The following is a 17,014-nucleotide window of genomic DNA, read 5'->3' on the forward strand; positions in this document are numbered from 1 at the left end:
CCGTACATCTCTGCTTTTAATGCTATTTTTGTTAAGATAGAAATATTTGCAAAAACTGCCATACATGATACTAACAAGTAATAGCATATTGGAGAGATAGAAAATTATTAATGGTACTGTATCTTTGGTAATCCTTTCTAACAGAAATACAACTATAATACAGGATTTTTCTCCCTTGTTTGAAAAATCATCCATCTGCATGCTGTGGACAATAAACTTTTCATTTCCTTGGGGTAAAGCGGGTAGTTAAAAGGGACAACACTGTGACATTATCTCTGCATGCCTGGATTTAATGAAACACTTGCAATGGTTGTCTTTGCAAGATATGCTAACTTAAGCAGTCTGGTTCACCCATCCCAGTGCAAATACATTAACCTCAGTTATAGGCTTTCTGTTTTGTGCGAACTCCCTGCAATCACCATTTTAGATTTATGCAAACTGCAATTTAACATCTTATCGATGAGTAAACTAAAATGCTGGCTATTCTGGATACAGATAATGATAAACTTAACCATAACTTAGGCTAAATAACTATGTATAACACTTGGGGGAAAGGAGCGCTAAACACAGTTACTACAAATGTTTTGAAATACTGTTCTCATAAAAAAATTAAAAATGCCATTTTTGGGATCATTGCAACCCTGTGCTTAAAACAGTTGTTATTGGCATTTCCCTGAAAGCAATAGCTAAGAGTTATATTAAGCACAAGAAAGCATATTCATCTCAACACAATAGAGTAAATTTATCCTCCAAATCTATGCAAAGCTGTATATTTCAGTCAGGAAATTCCAAAACCTTTCCTGTACATGTATTAGGGCCTCAGGTCTATGCTATCATCCACAAACACTGGCTCGGTTTCATTATTTAGTTTGCAAAAAGCCACACAATGCTTAATGTCAAGCAATTGCCTTTAACAGAATACTGGATGGAAAAGCAGGAAATGTTTAATAATTGTTATAATTATATATAGCACGTGGCCAGCAATTCTGCTGTACTTGATTTAAAAAAGAAATTCTGGAGAGACTAAAGGCAGTAGATATCAAGAGTCTTTTTCTCATAGAAATATTATTTTAAATTGCTATAGCTTAAGGATGATAATCTCAATCCTTATAGGAGCTTGTTATAAATGATGTGAAGGCAACCCAGTGTACAGTATATTCACAGTTTTGCAATGTATACTTTGCCAGGCTAAATTTCTTCTATTTGTTCTATAAAAAGTTTAATTATGATTGATATAAAGACTATATAGTATGATCTCATAAATGACAAGCACTAAATTCAATTGGATGAGCCTCTCTGCCCCTAAAGGCTGTTAAACTGGCGGTAGTTAAATTTCCCTGGATTTTTCTTTTTCTTTTTAATCAGAAAAATGGAGCATATATTCCAGGTTTAGTAAACTCCTTTCTATAGATACTGTTTAGACTGAATAGGTCTTCTTCACCTACTAAAACTTGACACCTTTATAGGAAGGTTCATGAGAATGAATTGTCAGATTGAATGGGAGGATTGTCACCAACATGCTATAAACATTGCTCAGATGGAAAGGCTCTGGTCTGAATCCTTGTTCTGTAACTTGAACCTTTCTTTAATAAATTTAAAAATTTCTGGGCCAATATAGTTGTTTGTTTCCAGGTCAGTTTGTGACTAAAAAATCCTGATAGGGATGGAGCCAAAGGAATTTGAGAGTTGAAATATGATGAACAGCATCCTTTAACTGTAATATTTCAGAATGATATGTAAGTACATGGTTGTCATCCTTCCACTCATATTAGCAGCATGGCCCTTTTGTCATTTCAGTTATGACAAGATCAGACTTGTTGGTGTTTTAATAAATTAATTGTTTTGATCTCCATAATTTATCTTTCATGAAAATGGTATATTCTTATTTGGTTTTTTTGAGTGATTGTTTATGCCTGAAGTCATCCTAATAATTTGCCCAATTGTTTTATTTATAGAAAACTCCCATCTGGTGTCCAATACTGCTGGGATCCTATACTTAATTATTAGTAATTATTTTATAGCTGTTGTAGTTTGATGAGTTCCACTGGTACATCGCTGTGAAGTCCAGATAGGAAGTAGCTTATAAATGAGAGTAACAGAGATGTTTGGGTGACATTTTTCAGTGGGAAATGATAACTTAATATATCCTTAATAAATAATTTTCTCTCTATGTAGGAATAGATCTGGTTATATTTTCCTTTTCACCAGCACCATTTGCTACTTTAACATGTCTAAGAAAAAAAACTTTTTTGCAGAGGTTTTCTTTCCTGTCCAAAACCAACCAAACATTAAGGAGATTAGGGATCTTGAAGATGCCCATCATCAGTATCTTAACAACAGAATGAATTAGAGAATCAGCTGGTCTTTCCACTACTAATTTTAAAATTAAAGAAATAAACTACTTTATGAAAATGTACCTCCTCTTTTCTGGTTTATTTTTGGTACTGCTTTTATATTTTATATTTCTTGCCCCCCCCCCCCAATATGTTAGAAGTCTATATGTTTAAAAGTTAGTCTTTTGCTGGTGTATAAGAAAACCAGGAGCAAACTTTGAATTTACAAGCAGATGGAGGTAAACAAACATACAAATGAAAACATACTAAATGCAACACAAAATAAATGTTTCTATTAGGGGAATCTCTGGATATATTTTGCCTCTTGCATATATGTACACACATTACAACTTTTAAAGAAAATGAGAGGCCTTTTTGTAAAAAGAACCAAACCCAAATACCAGTGAATTCAAGAGTTATTGGCAGGTGAAATATGACTCAGTTTTACACCCTCCTAACCATTTTTTTTGCCTTTGATTCTGGATCACTACAGGCTCTCAATAAATATAATGTATGACAAACACAACTCTACTTCCCACATTCCATCTTTTATTCTTGTCCATTCTTGTTCTTTGGAAAGTGGGGGACGTTTATATTGTCTTCATAGTGAGACACTCAATTTCTCTTTTTGCAAAGATATGTCGCGGAGTGACCTTCCTAGTTGGTCTTGTCCATAAGTTGGTTTATGAAAATATGATGCTAATACTTTTACACAGCCTGCAATATTAAAAGATAAATAGATAGGCTACTGAGCTAATCAGAGAACATTCATAGACCATCCTTCTGCTATCCAGTGCTTTGCAAATATGTTGAGATGATAATTGGGAATTCTGGAGACTGTCACGCCGACGTATCTAAAAGAGCACAAGACTAGAAAAGCTGATTTTGATCTACTATGGGAAGAAATGAATGCCTACAAATAAAACTGTACAAACCTATCTTCCCAGATGAACACAAACAATAATTTATCATAAATAAAATACTAAATTGACACCAGGAGCCATACTATCACTTTAAACTCTTCTTTATAAACCTGCATCATAGCTCAGAGAGACTTGCTGCTTGTTTGCTTGCTTGGTGGTCAATGTACCTGAAAACACAATAGAGCAGGGCTCTCCAACTTTGGCAACTTTAACACTTGTGGACTTCAAATCCCAGAATTCTGGGAGTTAAAGTCCACAAGTCTTAAAGTTGCCAAGGTTGGGGACACCTGCCATAAAGGATATACACAGTGAAAAAAATGGAGACCTCCCTTCCATTTTAAAGAAATCATGTAAAACCTTGTATGTGAGGGAATTATATAATGTAACATCTGCACATTTCTGTCTGGGAATTTAAGGGAAAGTTAACTGTGTCATTCCATTCTTTAGATTTCATTTAGATCATAAATGAAATAGGAAATGGGCCGACAATATTTTCTTTCCTCTAGATGTCACTGCTCTTCAAGAAATAAAATTAAATGTGAATTATTTCTGTTAGAGAGTTAGAGAGCAAAATATTTCTGGTACAAGTTGATTCAGGGAAAGCAATGATCATTGTAGCATCAGTTTATCTCTGTTATGGGTTAAGAACATTACCTTACTTTGCATTGCTACAGCATAAATCTTAAGGCGATATATTTGAATTCTCCAAGCTAAGAATTATTGAACAATAGACCGCACAATATTCACTGATTTAGATGTGAATGTTTTCTACTCTTTCCTGTCATTTAAATCAGGGCCTTTTAAGGAATCAATGAAAACATTTCCCACAACACACAAACCTTTACACAGTACATACTATTTACACTACTTATATATTATTACTCATTTATGGTAATATAAATATTTTAAGGCAATAAAACTACCTGAATAATTCTTTAAGAAATGCTTACCAAATCAATATCCATAACACAGGGATAACACAGGCAATTACGTCGTCTTAAACAGGACCTAAGCATAGCCCATAAAATCATCTGCTACAACATCCTTTCTGTCAATGACTACTTCAGCTTCAACCACAACAACACATGAGCACACAACAGATACAAACTTAAAGTAAACCACTCTAAACTCGACTGCAGGAAATATGACTTTGGTAACCGAGTATCTGATGCATGAAACTCACCACCTAACTCTGTGGTAGCTTTCTAACCTAGCTTTCTGAAACTATCCTTATCATCTCTAATTTGCCTTGGCCTTCTCTACATTGAAAGGCAAACTTGGAAATAACAACAACAACAACAACAACAACAACATAGCCACCACCAGAATATAGTCAGTACATTTTTATTTTCTAAAACCACCTAGAAATTGGAGGCATTCTTAGAAATAAAATGATACTTAAGGTTGATGCTTTGATTCAGCTATATGCCAAATCCATGTTCTTTGTTTTTACTGAAAGTAATCCTAAAAATAATAAAAGGTACATGAGGCACAGAGATTTATCAGGAAAAAGGATGTTGTCTGCAGACTCATAGGTATGTCAGGTTGCTTTCCTGTCTTACAGAGAGAGAGAATAATAAACTCTGTCCCCCGGGCTTTCATCATACCTTTCTTGTAGCCCCACGGGTTTCATTTTGAATGGTGATGGATTGGCAGAAAGTGGAGGCTTGATCTCAGTAGTACATTGTCCATGGGGATCTACTACAACATTTAGTACTTTATGGGTCTGTGCAGGTTGGACCATTCTGTTTGCTGTCTTATATTCATATGGAGTTCTTTGCAGAGGGACGGAAGAAAGGTGTATTTCCTGTTTTTTGTTCTTATCCTGTCTCACAGAAAATTGTATTTTCTCTTTCACTCTGTATAAAACCTGTTCATAACAGGAAAAAACAGATGTTCTTACCTTAAATTCTGAAAAAAGCTCACATTGGGTTATTAATGAACTGGATAGAAGATTAGATACTAATATGATAAATAACCAATAGGCATGGAAAGCATCAGCAATAACAAAAAAACACACATTTTTCTACAAATTACTGAATGGATTCCTTAAATATTGTATTAGTTTGATATGTATTATCTGCAACTGTGGTTTCTAGCATAATATTTAATGATACCATGCATAGGTGCACCAGTATGCCTTCCGTCCCCTATCCTAATGTTTCTCTCTTACTAGTATCATGTATATAAACATTGTTATATCTTTGTATACTACCAATACATATGAATGAATGAATGAATGAATGAATGAATGAATGAATGAATAAATAAATAAATAAATAAATAAATAATGCCCCTCCCCGGTAATGGTAATCCCCCCCCCCGGTAATGGACGGACAGATGGAATTGTCCTTGGGAGGCAAAACCCACAGCCACTCCATCTTGTCAGGATTGAGTCTTAGTCTGTTGGGACCCATCCATACCCTAACAGCCTCCAGGCTGTTTGCCTTTGTGTTGTATTTTTATATTATATGCTGTGAGCTGCCCGAATCATCAGAGAAGGCTGGCATGCAAATCTAATTGATAAATAAAAAATAAACAAACAAACAAACAAATAAATAAATAATTGTCTTTGGCTGAGAAAATGTGACAGGTACAACCTACTGTAATTCACTTTTGGGTTGTCCTTTATAAACAGAGCAATTGTTTCCTTCTAATTGTCTGAATTGTCAAACAATGTTAATAACAATAAATAGGATATAATAATAATTGAATAGGCACAAAATAGCAACCAGTGTTGCAGTGATGGGTTTCAAATTTTTTACTGCCAGTTCTGTGGGCATGGCTTAGTTGGCGTGGGACAGGAAGGATACCGTAAAATCTTCATTCCCTCCCCACTTCAGAGGAAGGTTACTGCAAAATCCCCATTTCTTCCCTATCAGCTGGGACTCAGGAGGCAGAGAATAGAAGGGGTGGTGCCAATCAGAGGTAGTATTTACCGGTTCTCTGAACTACTTAAAATTTCTGCTACCGGTTCTCCAGAACAGGTCAGAACCTGCTGAAACCCACCTCTGTAGTAATGGTAATAATTTTCCCCCCATCTATGGGACAGGAAATTATTATATAACGGAAAGTCAACATGCCACAACTAAGCATGAATGAACAGAAAGATATGCATTAATAATGAAAGAAAATGAAAACAAAGAAGCCACTGGTTCAAATGAAAAAAAAGTCATTGAAAGGTGGGCACTGCAGTAATGTTTGAAAATTAAAAAAGGACATCCATCACTACTTAAGTCCAGAAAAACAGATGGAAACATAAGGTGAACAGCCTGTAATATTACAGCTGACAAAAACAAAAGCAAAAATCAAACCATGTGGAATCTAATTAAAATTGTGTAAATGAACATATTTATTATTTGGCTTGATACATTAGAGTTTACTAGTCAGAGCCTAAATGTTAGAAACCATTTTATCGTTCAGCATATAAACAATAAGAAATTGTACTAATCATAATGCATCATTATTTTACACACATTTACAATGACTTTTACTCTATTTGTTTTCCTGAAAGCATCCAGAGTTACTCCAAGAAGGACACCATGGCAGTTGGGACAATTGATAAAAAATGCATCATGACATTCTGATGCAAAACCTATGAATATGTCGTTTGAATGTGACATAGGAAAGCAAGTGCCAAAGAATAAGCTTTGTGTTGTGATTTCATCATATGTGTCTTGTCTTTTTTCATATTGCAATTAGCAGCAAATTCCTAAAGAAGCATTTGTGTTTTTTTAAAATTTGCCAGCTAAGAACCAAATAAGCATATTGGGGCATTCTTAGCTAAATCTAAAACTGGGTATGAAATGGATTCTGCATATAATTTTTCTCTCTCTTCCAATCCAGCTGCTGTGGTTCATAAAAAATCAATTTGTTGTTCAATAGGAGAATGGAAAATCTGGATTCAGTCCATGCTTTACTCTGCCTCTACTCCAATTACTATTTTTTTTAAGACACCATGTATTTACAATGCCAATTATAAGCATGTGTTTGGCTGAGGACCAATAAATGAACTCACCCTGTTTTAAAAAATGGGGGAAGTGCCCCTTCATAGTCAACTGAATGATAGCATTACTTGGTCTATGCATGATTAAGATTCACTTTATGCCTCATTTTGCATTAATTTTGTTTGTGGCTAAAAGACTGGACTGTTCTTAGGAAATAATTTCAGCACTAGTAAAGCTTGTTTTGCTTTTCAGAAAGGCGAAAACAGTGATAATGGAAGTTAACAGACTTACCATCAGACATGTCACAATAACAACAAAGATGCTGAGAAAGATTATGACAGCATAAAATCCTTCTTTACTCCAGAGTTTATCCGACTCATGCTTGCCTTGCAAAACATTTTTCTTTGACTTATAAAAATATAAAAAGGGGGGGGGGGGGGAGGTAATTATATGGTTCTGGATGTGCATTTGAGAATCATTGTCAATCTAATATAAAGCTTTATCTTTCTTCAATAATATAAAGTGCTTCAATGAACCAAATAAGGTTACATTTACATAATACATTTCTATTTTTATAATTTTTGCATCAGTAAATATGTACCAGATAGATATGCCATCATTATATTTTGTAACGTATCTAATGTTGACACTGTATGGAAGTGAAAATGAGACTTTGAAGTTCAACATCTTTTATGGGAGGAATGTCCTAAAAATATAATGGACAGCTAAGAAAATGAAGAAATGTATTATTGAATAAATAAATCCAAAGATTTAATTTAATGCACAAATGACCAGCCTAAAATTAGCCTGATTTCTAAACATTATTGCAAAGATCCAGCTCTTTGGATGAGGCTGTGATGCTGGGAAAGGTGGAAGGAAAAATAAGACGGCGGGCTACAGTCAGGGGTCGGTTGCTGCCCGAATGGGGGGGAACGCAGTGGAGTAGCAAAAATGGAGCTCCATCCCAGAGCACCCAATTTGCACTGAAAGATGTTGAAAGAAAATTCAGGGTGTCCTGTATAAGCTACAGCCACAGTGTGGTAGTAATAATTTTTGTAGTCCTTCACTGGCTACAGTTGAATTGACTCAATTACTGTTGGATGGGCTTAAGTTACTTAGTTATTGAAAGTTCTATTGTGGTCACTAGGAATTGAAAATGACTTGAGTTGAGGAAAAAAGATGAAATAATGGGACAAGGAAAGAAAGAAAGAACAGAAACATTGTTTTATGTTTATTTGTTTTATCCATGAAATAAATAATTCATTGCATTTATTAAAATCAATAACTCTTAAGATATATTTGGTATAGCACAAACTCCTTTACAAAAACAAAAACAAAAAAACATCAAAGTCTACATAAATTGATATTAGGTTCTCATATGAATGGACATATTTATGCTTTCCTGAACTATACTGCAATCCTATATATCAGTGATGGTGAACTTATGGCACACGTGCCATACGTGGCACGTGGAGCTATATTGGAAGGCATGCAAAGCGTTGTCCTATGTCATGTGCTGACCAGCTGATTTTTGGCCTTGCAGAAGGCCATTTCACTGCCCGGAAGCTTCAGGGAAGCCTGAAGCCCCGGAGTGTGAAAAACAGCCCAACGGACAAACTGGAAGTTTGGCACTTCCTGTTTGCCCATTGTCTTGTTTTTTGCACTCTGGGGGTTTTAGGGAAGCTTCTTGAAGCCCTGGAGTTCAAAAAACAACCCAATGGGCAACCCAAAAGTCTGTTTTTCTGAACTTTCAGTTTGGCCATTTGGCCATTTTTTCACCATCTCAGGTTTCAGTGAGGCTGTATGCATGCATGGGAGATGGGGGGGTTGTGTGCATGTGCAGAGGGCAGTGCGTCTCGGGGTGTACATACACGGGGGAGGGAATGAGTATAGGCATGTGCATAACTATGTGCATTGTTGTGAGCCGCCCCGAGTCTTCGGAGAGGGGCGGCATACGAATCTAATAAATTATTATTATTAATTAATTATGTGCACTAGCGTGTGCACACACTCCCTTTTGGCATGTGAACCCAAAAAGATTCGCCATACTAATTTAATACTAATTTATACTAATTTAAAATTAAAGCCTGTTGAATGCTTGCTGCCGGGACTATACATTTTTGGTGTCATTTTAAAATTACACTTCTTTTTGCATACATCCAAACTCATACTATGTAATATCAAACTAAAGTATAACAACATTATAAACCAGTAGTGGACTGCTTTACTTTCAAGTGAAGAGGCAAAGAGCTGTAACAAGTGGCTTAATGTTACTTATAACATTATAAGAGTTACAATCATTAAGCATTTATGCTGAGGAAAGTCTCCCCTTGACCTGATGATCCTATGACTTTGAGTCAGTCACTTTCCCTCAGTTTGACTTAATGTAACTTACTGTACAAAATAAAGAAAAAACCATATATGCTTGAGCTTTTTGTGGAAAGAAACTCTATTAATCAGCCCTCAGGATACTTCCCGATACCAGATGACTTTCAGTTAGTTGATTTCTAACCATGAAATGAAAACAAAGCTCCAATATGTTGTACATTAGTCCTATTTAAAGAGTAACACGTTACAATCTTTAATGTACTGTTTTAGTTAGCACCTTCAATCCCTTAGATACACAATGAATTTACGGTGGGAATTTATAATAGAGAAAATAGAAATAAATACCTAGAAAGGTATTTATTTATAATTTATTGTCTGAGTTTGCAAAATAATAACAGGTCTTAAAGGAGTACCGATGAGTAACATATTAGCACTTTATAATAATGATAACTTACCTCTGGGGATATCTCTGTAATTCCAAACTGGGTCAATTCTTGGCGTAGGACATTGATATTAAGAGATCGTAGCACTTCTTTGGATGGTATAGTATCAGAAACTCCTTTACTACTGACTGGAGATATGAAGAGTTCAACACAGTTCCTCTTGCCCTAGCAATAATACATAAAATAAGAGAAAGATAGCTCAAAAAAAAAAAAACAGAGGAGGAATAAACATAGTTAACGGTATAAATTACCATTCTTGCAAGTGTCAAACGAATAATAGAAATGGATGAATTTCCATTTTCCTTTCCAGTCCAAATTCTTGAGATTACATTAGAATTATCTATCTAGAAGTTCAAATTGGATCCAAGTTGATATTTTGAATATCAAAATCTGAGTTTCAAATATATGGATTTCCTTCCTATTTATGGTATATTTCAAGGTTTGTTAATTAGTGACAATATCACTGTTGCGGAAAGCCTTTGGAAAGAACATGGATGGGCAACTTATTGTCTCAGCCTAATTGCAATAGCCCTTAACTGGCAAGTAAGAGTCATTTGGCTCTCTTTTTGTCAGACAGGTGAGGAAGAGAAGGGGGCATAAGAAAGAGAAACAAAGGCATTGCTAGAAAAAATTAAAAAGTGATACACCAGAAGAAAAAATTATCTGTTTTTGACATTATTATCAATTACTTTTACTTCAGTTGTTATTTCCTAGCAGAAAGAAGAAGAAAAAGTCCACTTCTCGTGTGGCCTCAACTCATGGCCTCTTCAGGCATGGAAGAAAGCATGCCTGTAGAAATGTCTGGCCATCACATTAGTTCTTATTAAATTCAATAGACCAATCATCTAGCTTCATATAATGCTGGGTGGCTGCTTTTTCTACTCAGATTATAGGTAGCCAATTGCAGTCACAATACAGTAAAGCTTATCCTAGAAGGCTTGCATCATTTGTAGCATTTGGAACATGAATTAAACTTGTCTTGCAATGGCAAGTACATACAAATAAAATAACGATAGTTGGCATATGTACATGTATAATATATATACCTATTTACATTTCTGTAACTATGCTTGTCTGCCTGACTGCCTGCCTAACTATCTATCAATAATATGGTATATTGGTTATGAAGCTACACTAGAAGTGGGTAGAACCAGAATAGATGCTACTGTAAGTAGGCATCTTTGTACTAGTCAGTCTCTCATCCTTAGACTGAAAAGTTGTCTATCTGTTGAACTGCATTGAATCAGTGTGGTGGATTATAGACCACCATAACCTTCAGCATAAAGGCAGTCATTCTTTGATGAATTTGGGCTGCTACTACACATGGATGAGATATCCCAGAGGACCTTCTTGTCCATATTGTTACTTCTATAGGTAGCAGGTATATAGAATCATTTATTTATCAGGCTGGTTGGTTTTATTTCCAGGAGGTGAAACTATGCAATAGCAAGCATGAAACTAAGCCACTTACAATCAGTCGATTGATATGCACTTGTTGCGGCAAGAGTCCTAAAGCAGCAGCCACTCCTTGGCGGAAAATCCGAAGCAATGTGATATTCAACTTGTTTACATCCATTTGCAGAGTCTGAAAAACAAATCCAAACAGTGCTAATCTTGCAAGGCACACACAGTTCCCTGCTAATGAGTGACCTCCGTGAATTGTGCAAATGGTTTTTCCCAGGATGGCAATGTGTGAAGTCAATTTGCATTTCAAACAAGAGAACAAGAGTTGGAGGAGTGAATTCAGGGTGCAGGATTCCAGACTATTAATGGATGTTAGTTTAAGGAATGTTAGCATTTCCTCTTTTCATAACCTTAAGTTCACCATGAGGTCAAAGAAACCTCTTTGGCTACACTCCTGGAGCTTTTACACGAGCTATAGTGTTAGATCACAATATATTGTAATGGAACTAAGTGAAACAGCATTACCCAGGAAAATGAGCTCTGATTATTATCATTCTTCCTAGAAATAAAACAATATACTGGATAGATTGGAGTAGCTACTACTCATAGTTGCTTTCAAGAAGCTAAATGAGATTGGACATGGTTGGGGCTTGCATAGGTTGCACTGTAAATGAGACTGGGGAGCAAAAACAAAAAAATGTATCATTAGGACTACATCTTATTGTTTCTAAAGATGAAGAAACATGAATTCTCCACCAAATTGGTGGGCAAATACCTTGGAGAACAGTTCTTCCAGGGAAAGAAAATATCTTCAACAATTTCTGCCTTTGTGCATATGCTTTGTGAATATCCTGAGAACTGGTACTAAAGAAGCCCATGGGAGGATATCCCTTATGACTGAAACATGGGAAGCCAGAGAAATTACAGACCAGTGGAATTTGATACATCCACACATTTCTATTAGATACTTTGAAACTTAAAGGGGATGGGGGATGTCATTTTTTTGAGCTTGGCATTAATCAATGTCTCTTGCAATGTGGAAATTAAACAACTGCAGATCCCAACTTGTTTGGGGTATCATATGTGCCTGAAATGAAAACTGGCATTCCAACCTGACAAATGAAACCTTGCTGAGTGCCCACATGACATTGATTAAGCCCATCAATCAACAGTTGAAATTAGGATTTTTATTAGGGATTAGCCAGCAAGTGAGGAAAAGCCCAGCACCTTTTTAACCTTATTAGTCTTTCTGGACAAAAAGGGCACTCCCTTTTTGTCCAGAAATGTTTATTGCAGGTATTGCTCCTGAGTTTTCTTTGCAAGGGTGCAGTAGGCAGTTGAGCAATTATAAAGTTTAAGTATCATTGGGATATATCAATTAAAAAGTAACTGGTATGTATAAGTAGTGTGTTGATTTATTGCCTTAGCCCCAGTTAATTCATGGTGATGTGTGTGAGTTAATAAAATTAAGCTGTGGTCTAATTAATTCTGTAGACGCAACAAATGAATACCATTTCACTAGAGGAGAGAGATTTTAATTCACTGAATGATTTAAGTTTGTATTTTTGACCAATATGTGAACCCAAATTTAGATTTCGTTAAAAAATTATTTTTTTCAAATTTTGTAATTCACTTTACTAATTTGCAAACAGTATCTCAGGAGAAGATTTGAACAAAATAGGAGTGGAAAAAGGAGCCGGGGTGGCGCAGCAGGTAGAGTGCAGTACTGCAGGCCACTGAAGCTGACTGTAGATCTGAAGGTCAGCGGTTCAAATCTCATCACCGGCTCAAGGTTGACTCAGCCTTCCATCCTTCCGAGGTGGGTAAAATGAGGACCCGGAATGTGGGGGCAATAGGCTGGCTCTGTTAAAAAGTGCTATTGCTAACATGTTGTAAGCCGCCCTGAGTCTAAGGAGAAGGGCGGCATAAAAATCGAATAAATAAAATACTTATATTCATGAACATAATCTATAAAAATACATTAAATCAAGGAAATTAGTTTTTTAATCTCTTTACATTAGGCATGATTATAAACAAAAAAAAGTATACGTGCATGTATTCAAATATATTTCACAACATCACAATTCCTATTTCCAATTTGTGCCATCCTAGAATTTTCAGAAAATTCTGGGATGGCACCAATTGAAAGGCTTGTTTAAGATAGAAATTGTGATGTTGTTTCTATTTCACTTTGTTAAATATATTTCAGCCAGATGAAAACTCTGATTAGGTCAGATACTAACCACTTAGGCCGTGTGACTTGGCCTACTTTTAACACCACAGCATCCCTGCCTAATGAAGCTGATCTCACTGTTCATCTTGGACCGTGGGTAGGTGCCACAAGGGAATTTACATGATGAGAAAGGCTCTATGAGTAGGATCCATTCCACAAGCCTTTAAGATAAGTCTCTTTACATACCACTTATATCTTGGGCAATAATCTTCAATGGAACAATGGAAAGAGATTAATTGGTTAGAAATTTTTCAAATACTGCTGGCACCTTTAATTCAACAAAGGAAGTATTGTATCTTTTGAAGCCAGGCTACACTAATTAGTCATATTATGCCTTGTTGATCTGTACTGTTTATCATTTTTGGCACCTGCTCCTTGAGGTGAGTTCATGTTTGAATATACTGTACATGCTGGCAGCCGTGACTTAGTAACCCAGAAGGAGAAGATAATCCCTCCAGGGAACATAGTTTCCCAATGGAATTTATTAATCTAGTTGTTGCAACTGTTAGTGACAGTTTACAGGTTTCAGGACTATATACTGTATATGATGAAATATATTATTAGGTTATACATATATAATAAAAATAAAAAGACTAAAACTTAATAATATTTAAATGTATAATAGTTTCATTGGTGGAAAATAAACAAATATTGCAAATTTATGGCAAAAATGTTTGCAAACTTCTGCTCATGATCTGTAGTAAGAAAGTTGCATCATGGAATTCAAATGACTGTTTCAATAACTGGAAGATTTTGTGGAGCTTTGATGTCCATAGGTTCTCATGCTTTTTAAAGAATAATGAAAACAGTATAATGCTTTCATGACACACACTCTGCTCCTTCTGGGCTCTGGTGTGACATTACCACGCAGATAAAAACAGGTGATATTTGCATTGTGTCACCATGATCCCACTAGCATTAATTTGATTCTTTTGTCCTCCTGCATGAAGATTTTGGTTGCAAGCCATGAATACCAAAAGCATATCTGTTTTAATATAGAGAAAAAGGTTATATTGACTATTAAACATAAATCCTGAACCTTCTGGGGAAAAAGTTTATTGTCAGGCCAGCTCAAAGATTATTACACATATCAGGCTTTGACACTCTTTGAGTCAGATATGATGTGGTCAAGAATGTGGAGTGTTAGGAATAGGAATAGTTAAGACTGTTGAGACTGTTCTCACAGTGAGTACACACTGGTTTGAAATGTTCATAGAGATGTTCCTGCCGGCTCAGATCTCAGTAATGAACTTATGAAACTGCTATTTGCTATTTGTTATTCCAATATACAGTACATTATATAGCATTACATTTATCACTGAAGTCTATTGACCTAGTTTGAAGAGAATCTTTTGGAGCTGTGTGCAATTATTATGACTATTATTGTTATTTAGTTTAGCAAACAGCTTTAATTTGAGATCAACAATGAACTTGACTGTTTCTCCTAAATCAGTGATGGCAAACCTTTTTTCCCTCGGGTGCTGAAAGAGTATGCACCCGTTCACTATCATGCATGTGTGAGTGCCCACACCCATAATTCAATTCCTGGGGAGGACAAAAACAGCTTCCCCCACCCCCCAGAGGCCCTATGGAGGTCAGAAACAGCCTGTTTCCCAACTTCAGGTGGGCCCAGTAGGCTCATGTTTCACCCTCCTCAGGCTCCAAAGGCTTCTCTGGAGCAGGGGGAAGTTAAAACGCACTCCCCCATCCCCCCGGAGACACTCTGGAAGCCAAAAATGTCGTCCCAAACCCTCTGTGCAAGCCAAAAATCAGCTGGCCAGCACATACATGCAGGTTGGAGCTGAGCTAGGGCAATGGCTTGTGTGCCAGCAGACATAGGTTCACCATCACTGTCCTAGATCCAGCCCATTAATTAAAAACAAGTTTAAAAGCGATCATCTCAAGAAAGATCTTCAGGAAACTTGAACAATTATCTAATTTATAGTTTTGTCCTTTCTACTCCTTAGATAGATGTTTTGATGTGACATATTATTTTAGAGAATATAGATTTTTATAGAATTCATAATTTTGCACTGCACCACTTTAAATACGTGTTGTAATTTTCACTACCTTTCAGTCAATAAATTTCTAAATGTTGAAGTAGATTTTATTTAGTCTCTAATATTTTCTTTATGTACAATTGCCTGCAATTATAGAACAAAAATAATTTTACTAAGAAAGCATTTTAATTTTAATTTTAAAACATTTTAAAGATAAACATAACATTTAATCGTTTATTTTTCTACAAAACAAGGGAGGAAAATATGCATGCCATAGAAGATAAGATATCAGTGTGTCTAGGTGTAATGCTGCCCTCACGTTTTTCATTCCTATTATCTTTGGATTGTTCTTCTAGTATTTTCTATAATATAGTTAGCTCCATAAATTGTTGTGCATACTTTAAGTTGGTTGCCTCTTTATGTTGCAACTATTGTAGAAGCAGATACTTAATTGTTTGCTTAGACTTTTATTTTAGACTTTCATAGCAGACTTTCAATAATGTTATATTTTAAAATTAGGATCTAATCAGTGATGGATCCTAAATCCAATCACTTTTATGTTAACTTTTTAATATTCCAATATTAAAGTGTGATAAAGCACACTTACAGAAAGCACACCAAATACTTTGTATTAATTGAATGAAATAAAACTTACAAATGCAATTCTTATTAAACTGCCAATTAAAACTGGGGATTTAAAAAATAATTTACATTGTCCATGGCTGTAAATACAGTAGCAATTCAAATAAAAATGGGAATAAATTCACCTGGAAATACTGTGGAGTATTAGACTGAGGCATCAAAAGGTTGATATTTTCAAGACCAAGTAACCCCAGTTGAATAAAATCAAGAGAAAAAGCATATTTTTATGACAGTACCTTGAATGTCATTATTTGCCTTGAGGTTATACTTTTAAATATAAAAGAAGTAAAATATTAAGTTTGTTTGTAAAATCTGAGCCCTGCCTAACGAAAGTTTGTTCTGCTATGTTAGAAAGAAAGAAAGAAAGAAAGAAAGAAAGAAAGAAAGAAAGAACACTATACCTTAGGTAATATCCAGGTTTTTCTAATTTTCTTTGATATCGTTGATGCTCTCAGGTCTATGTATCTCATTGACTATCTCATTTTCTGAAGAGGTTGTGAGTCATTCTAATCATGCACTGGTTTCTAAGTCAACAGAGAAATAGAAAGCAATTCCCATTCACTCCCTGTAAAGTCACTGCCTGCATAACTGGTCCCAGAACTACTGAGACGGACTCCTTTGGGATACAGCTCAGGTGCTCCTGCAGCTTACGAGAACCAGAAAGTAAAAAAACTGGAGAAAGACCTGTCAGAAGAAAAGGAAGGCTTGGAGAAGACAGTTCTTGGTCAAATAACCGTCTTTGAAGCTATCTGATATTTATG

The 17,014-nt window shown here is 35.6% G+C and overlaps 1 protein-coding gene across 2 annotated transcripts in view; it reads right to left on the reverse strand.

Moving 5' to 3' along the window:
• The window catches only part of PTPRR (protein tyrosine phosphatase receptor type R), a 111,588-nt gene that overhangs the window by 50,918 nt on the left and 43,656 nt on the right, over positions 1 to 17,014 (reverse strand). The window contains exons 1-5 of one of the 2 annotated variants that reach the window (XM_070755708.1): positions 11,817 to 11,828; positions 11,446 to 11,559; positions 9,987 to 10,139; positions 7,495 to 7,605; positions 4,864 to 5,126 (exon numbers count right to left, since the gene is read on the reverse strand). In XM_070755708.1, coding sequence (XP_070611809.1) covers positions 4,864 to 5,126; positions 7,495 to 7,605; positions 9,987 to 10,139; positions 11,446 to 11,550 — 632 coding nt within the window. In that variant the 5' untranslated portion in view covers positions 11,551 to 11,559; positions 11,817 to 11,828. Of the gene's footprint in view, positions 1 to 4,863; positions 5,127 to 7,494; positions 7,606 to 9,986; positions 10,140 to 11,445; positions 11,560 to 11,816; positions 11,829 to 17,014 lie in introns of those variants that run through there. The other variant, XM_070755707.1, reaches the window with a different exon arrangement.

The sequence above is a fragment of the Erythrolamprus reginae genome, chromosome 6 (genome assembly GCF_031021105.1).
Source record: "Erythrolamprus reginae isolate rEryReg1 chromosome 6, rEryReg1.hap1, whole genome shotgun sequence".
Lineage (NCBI taxonomy): Eukaryota > Metazoa > Chordata > Lepidosauria > Squamata > Dipsadidae > Erythrolamprus > Erythrolamprus reginae.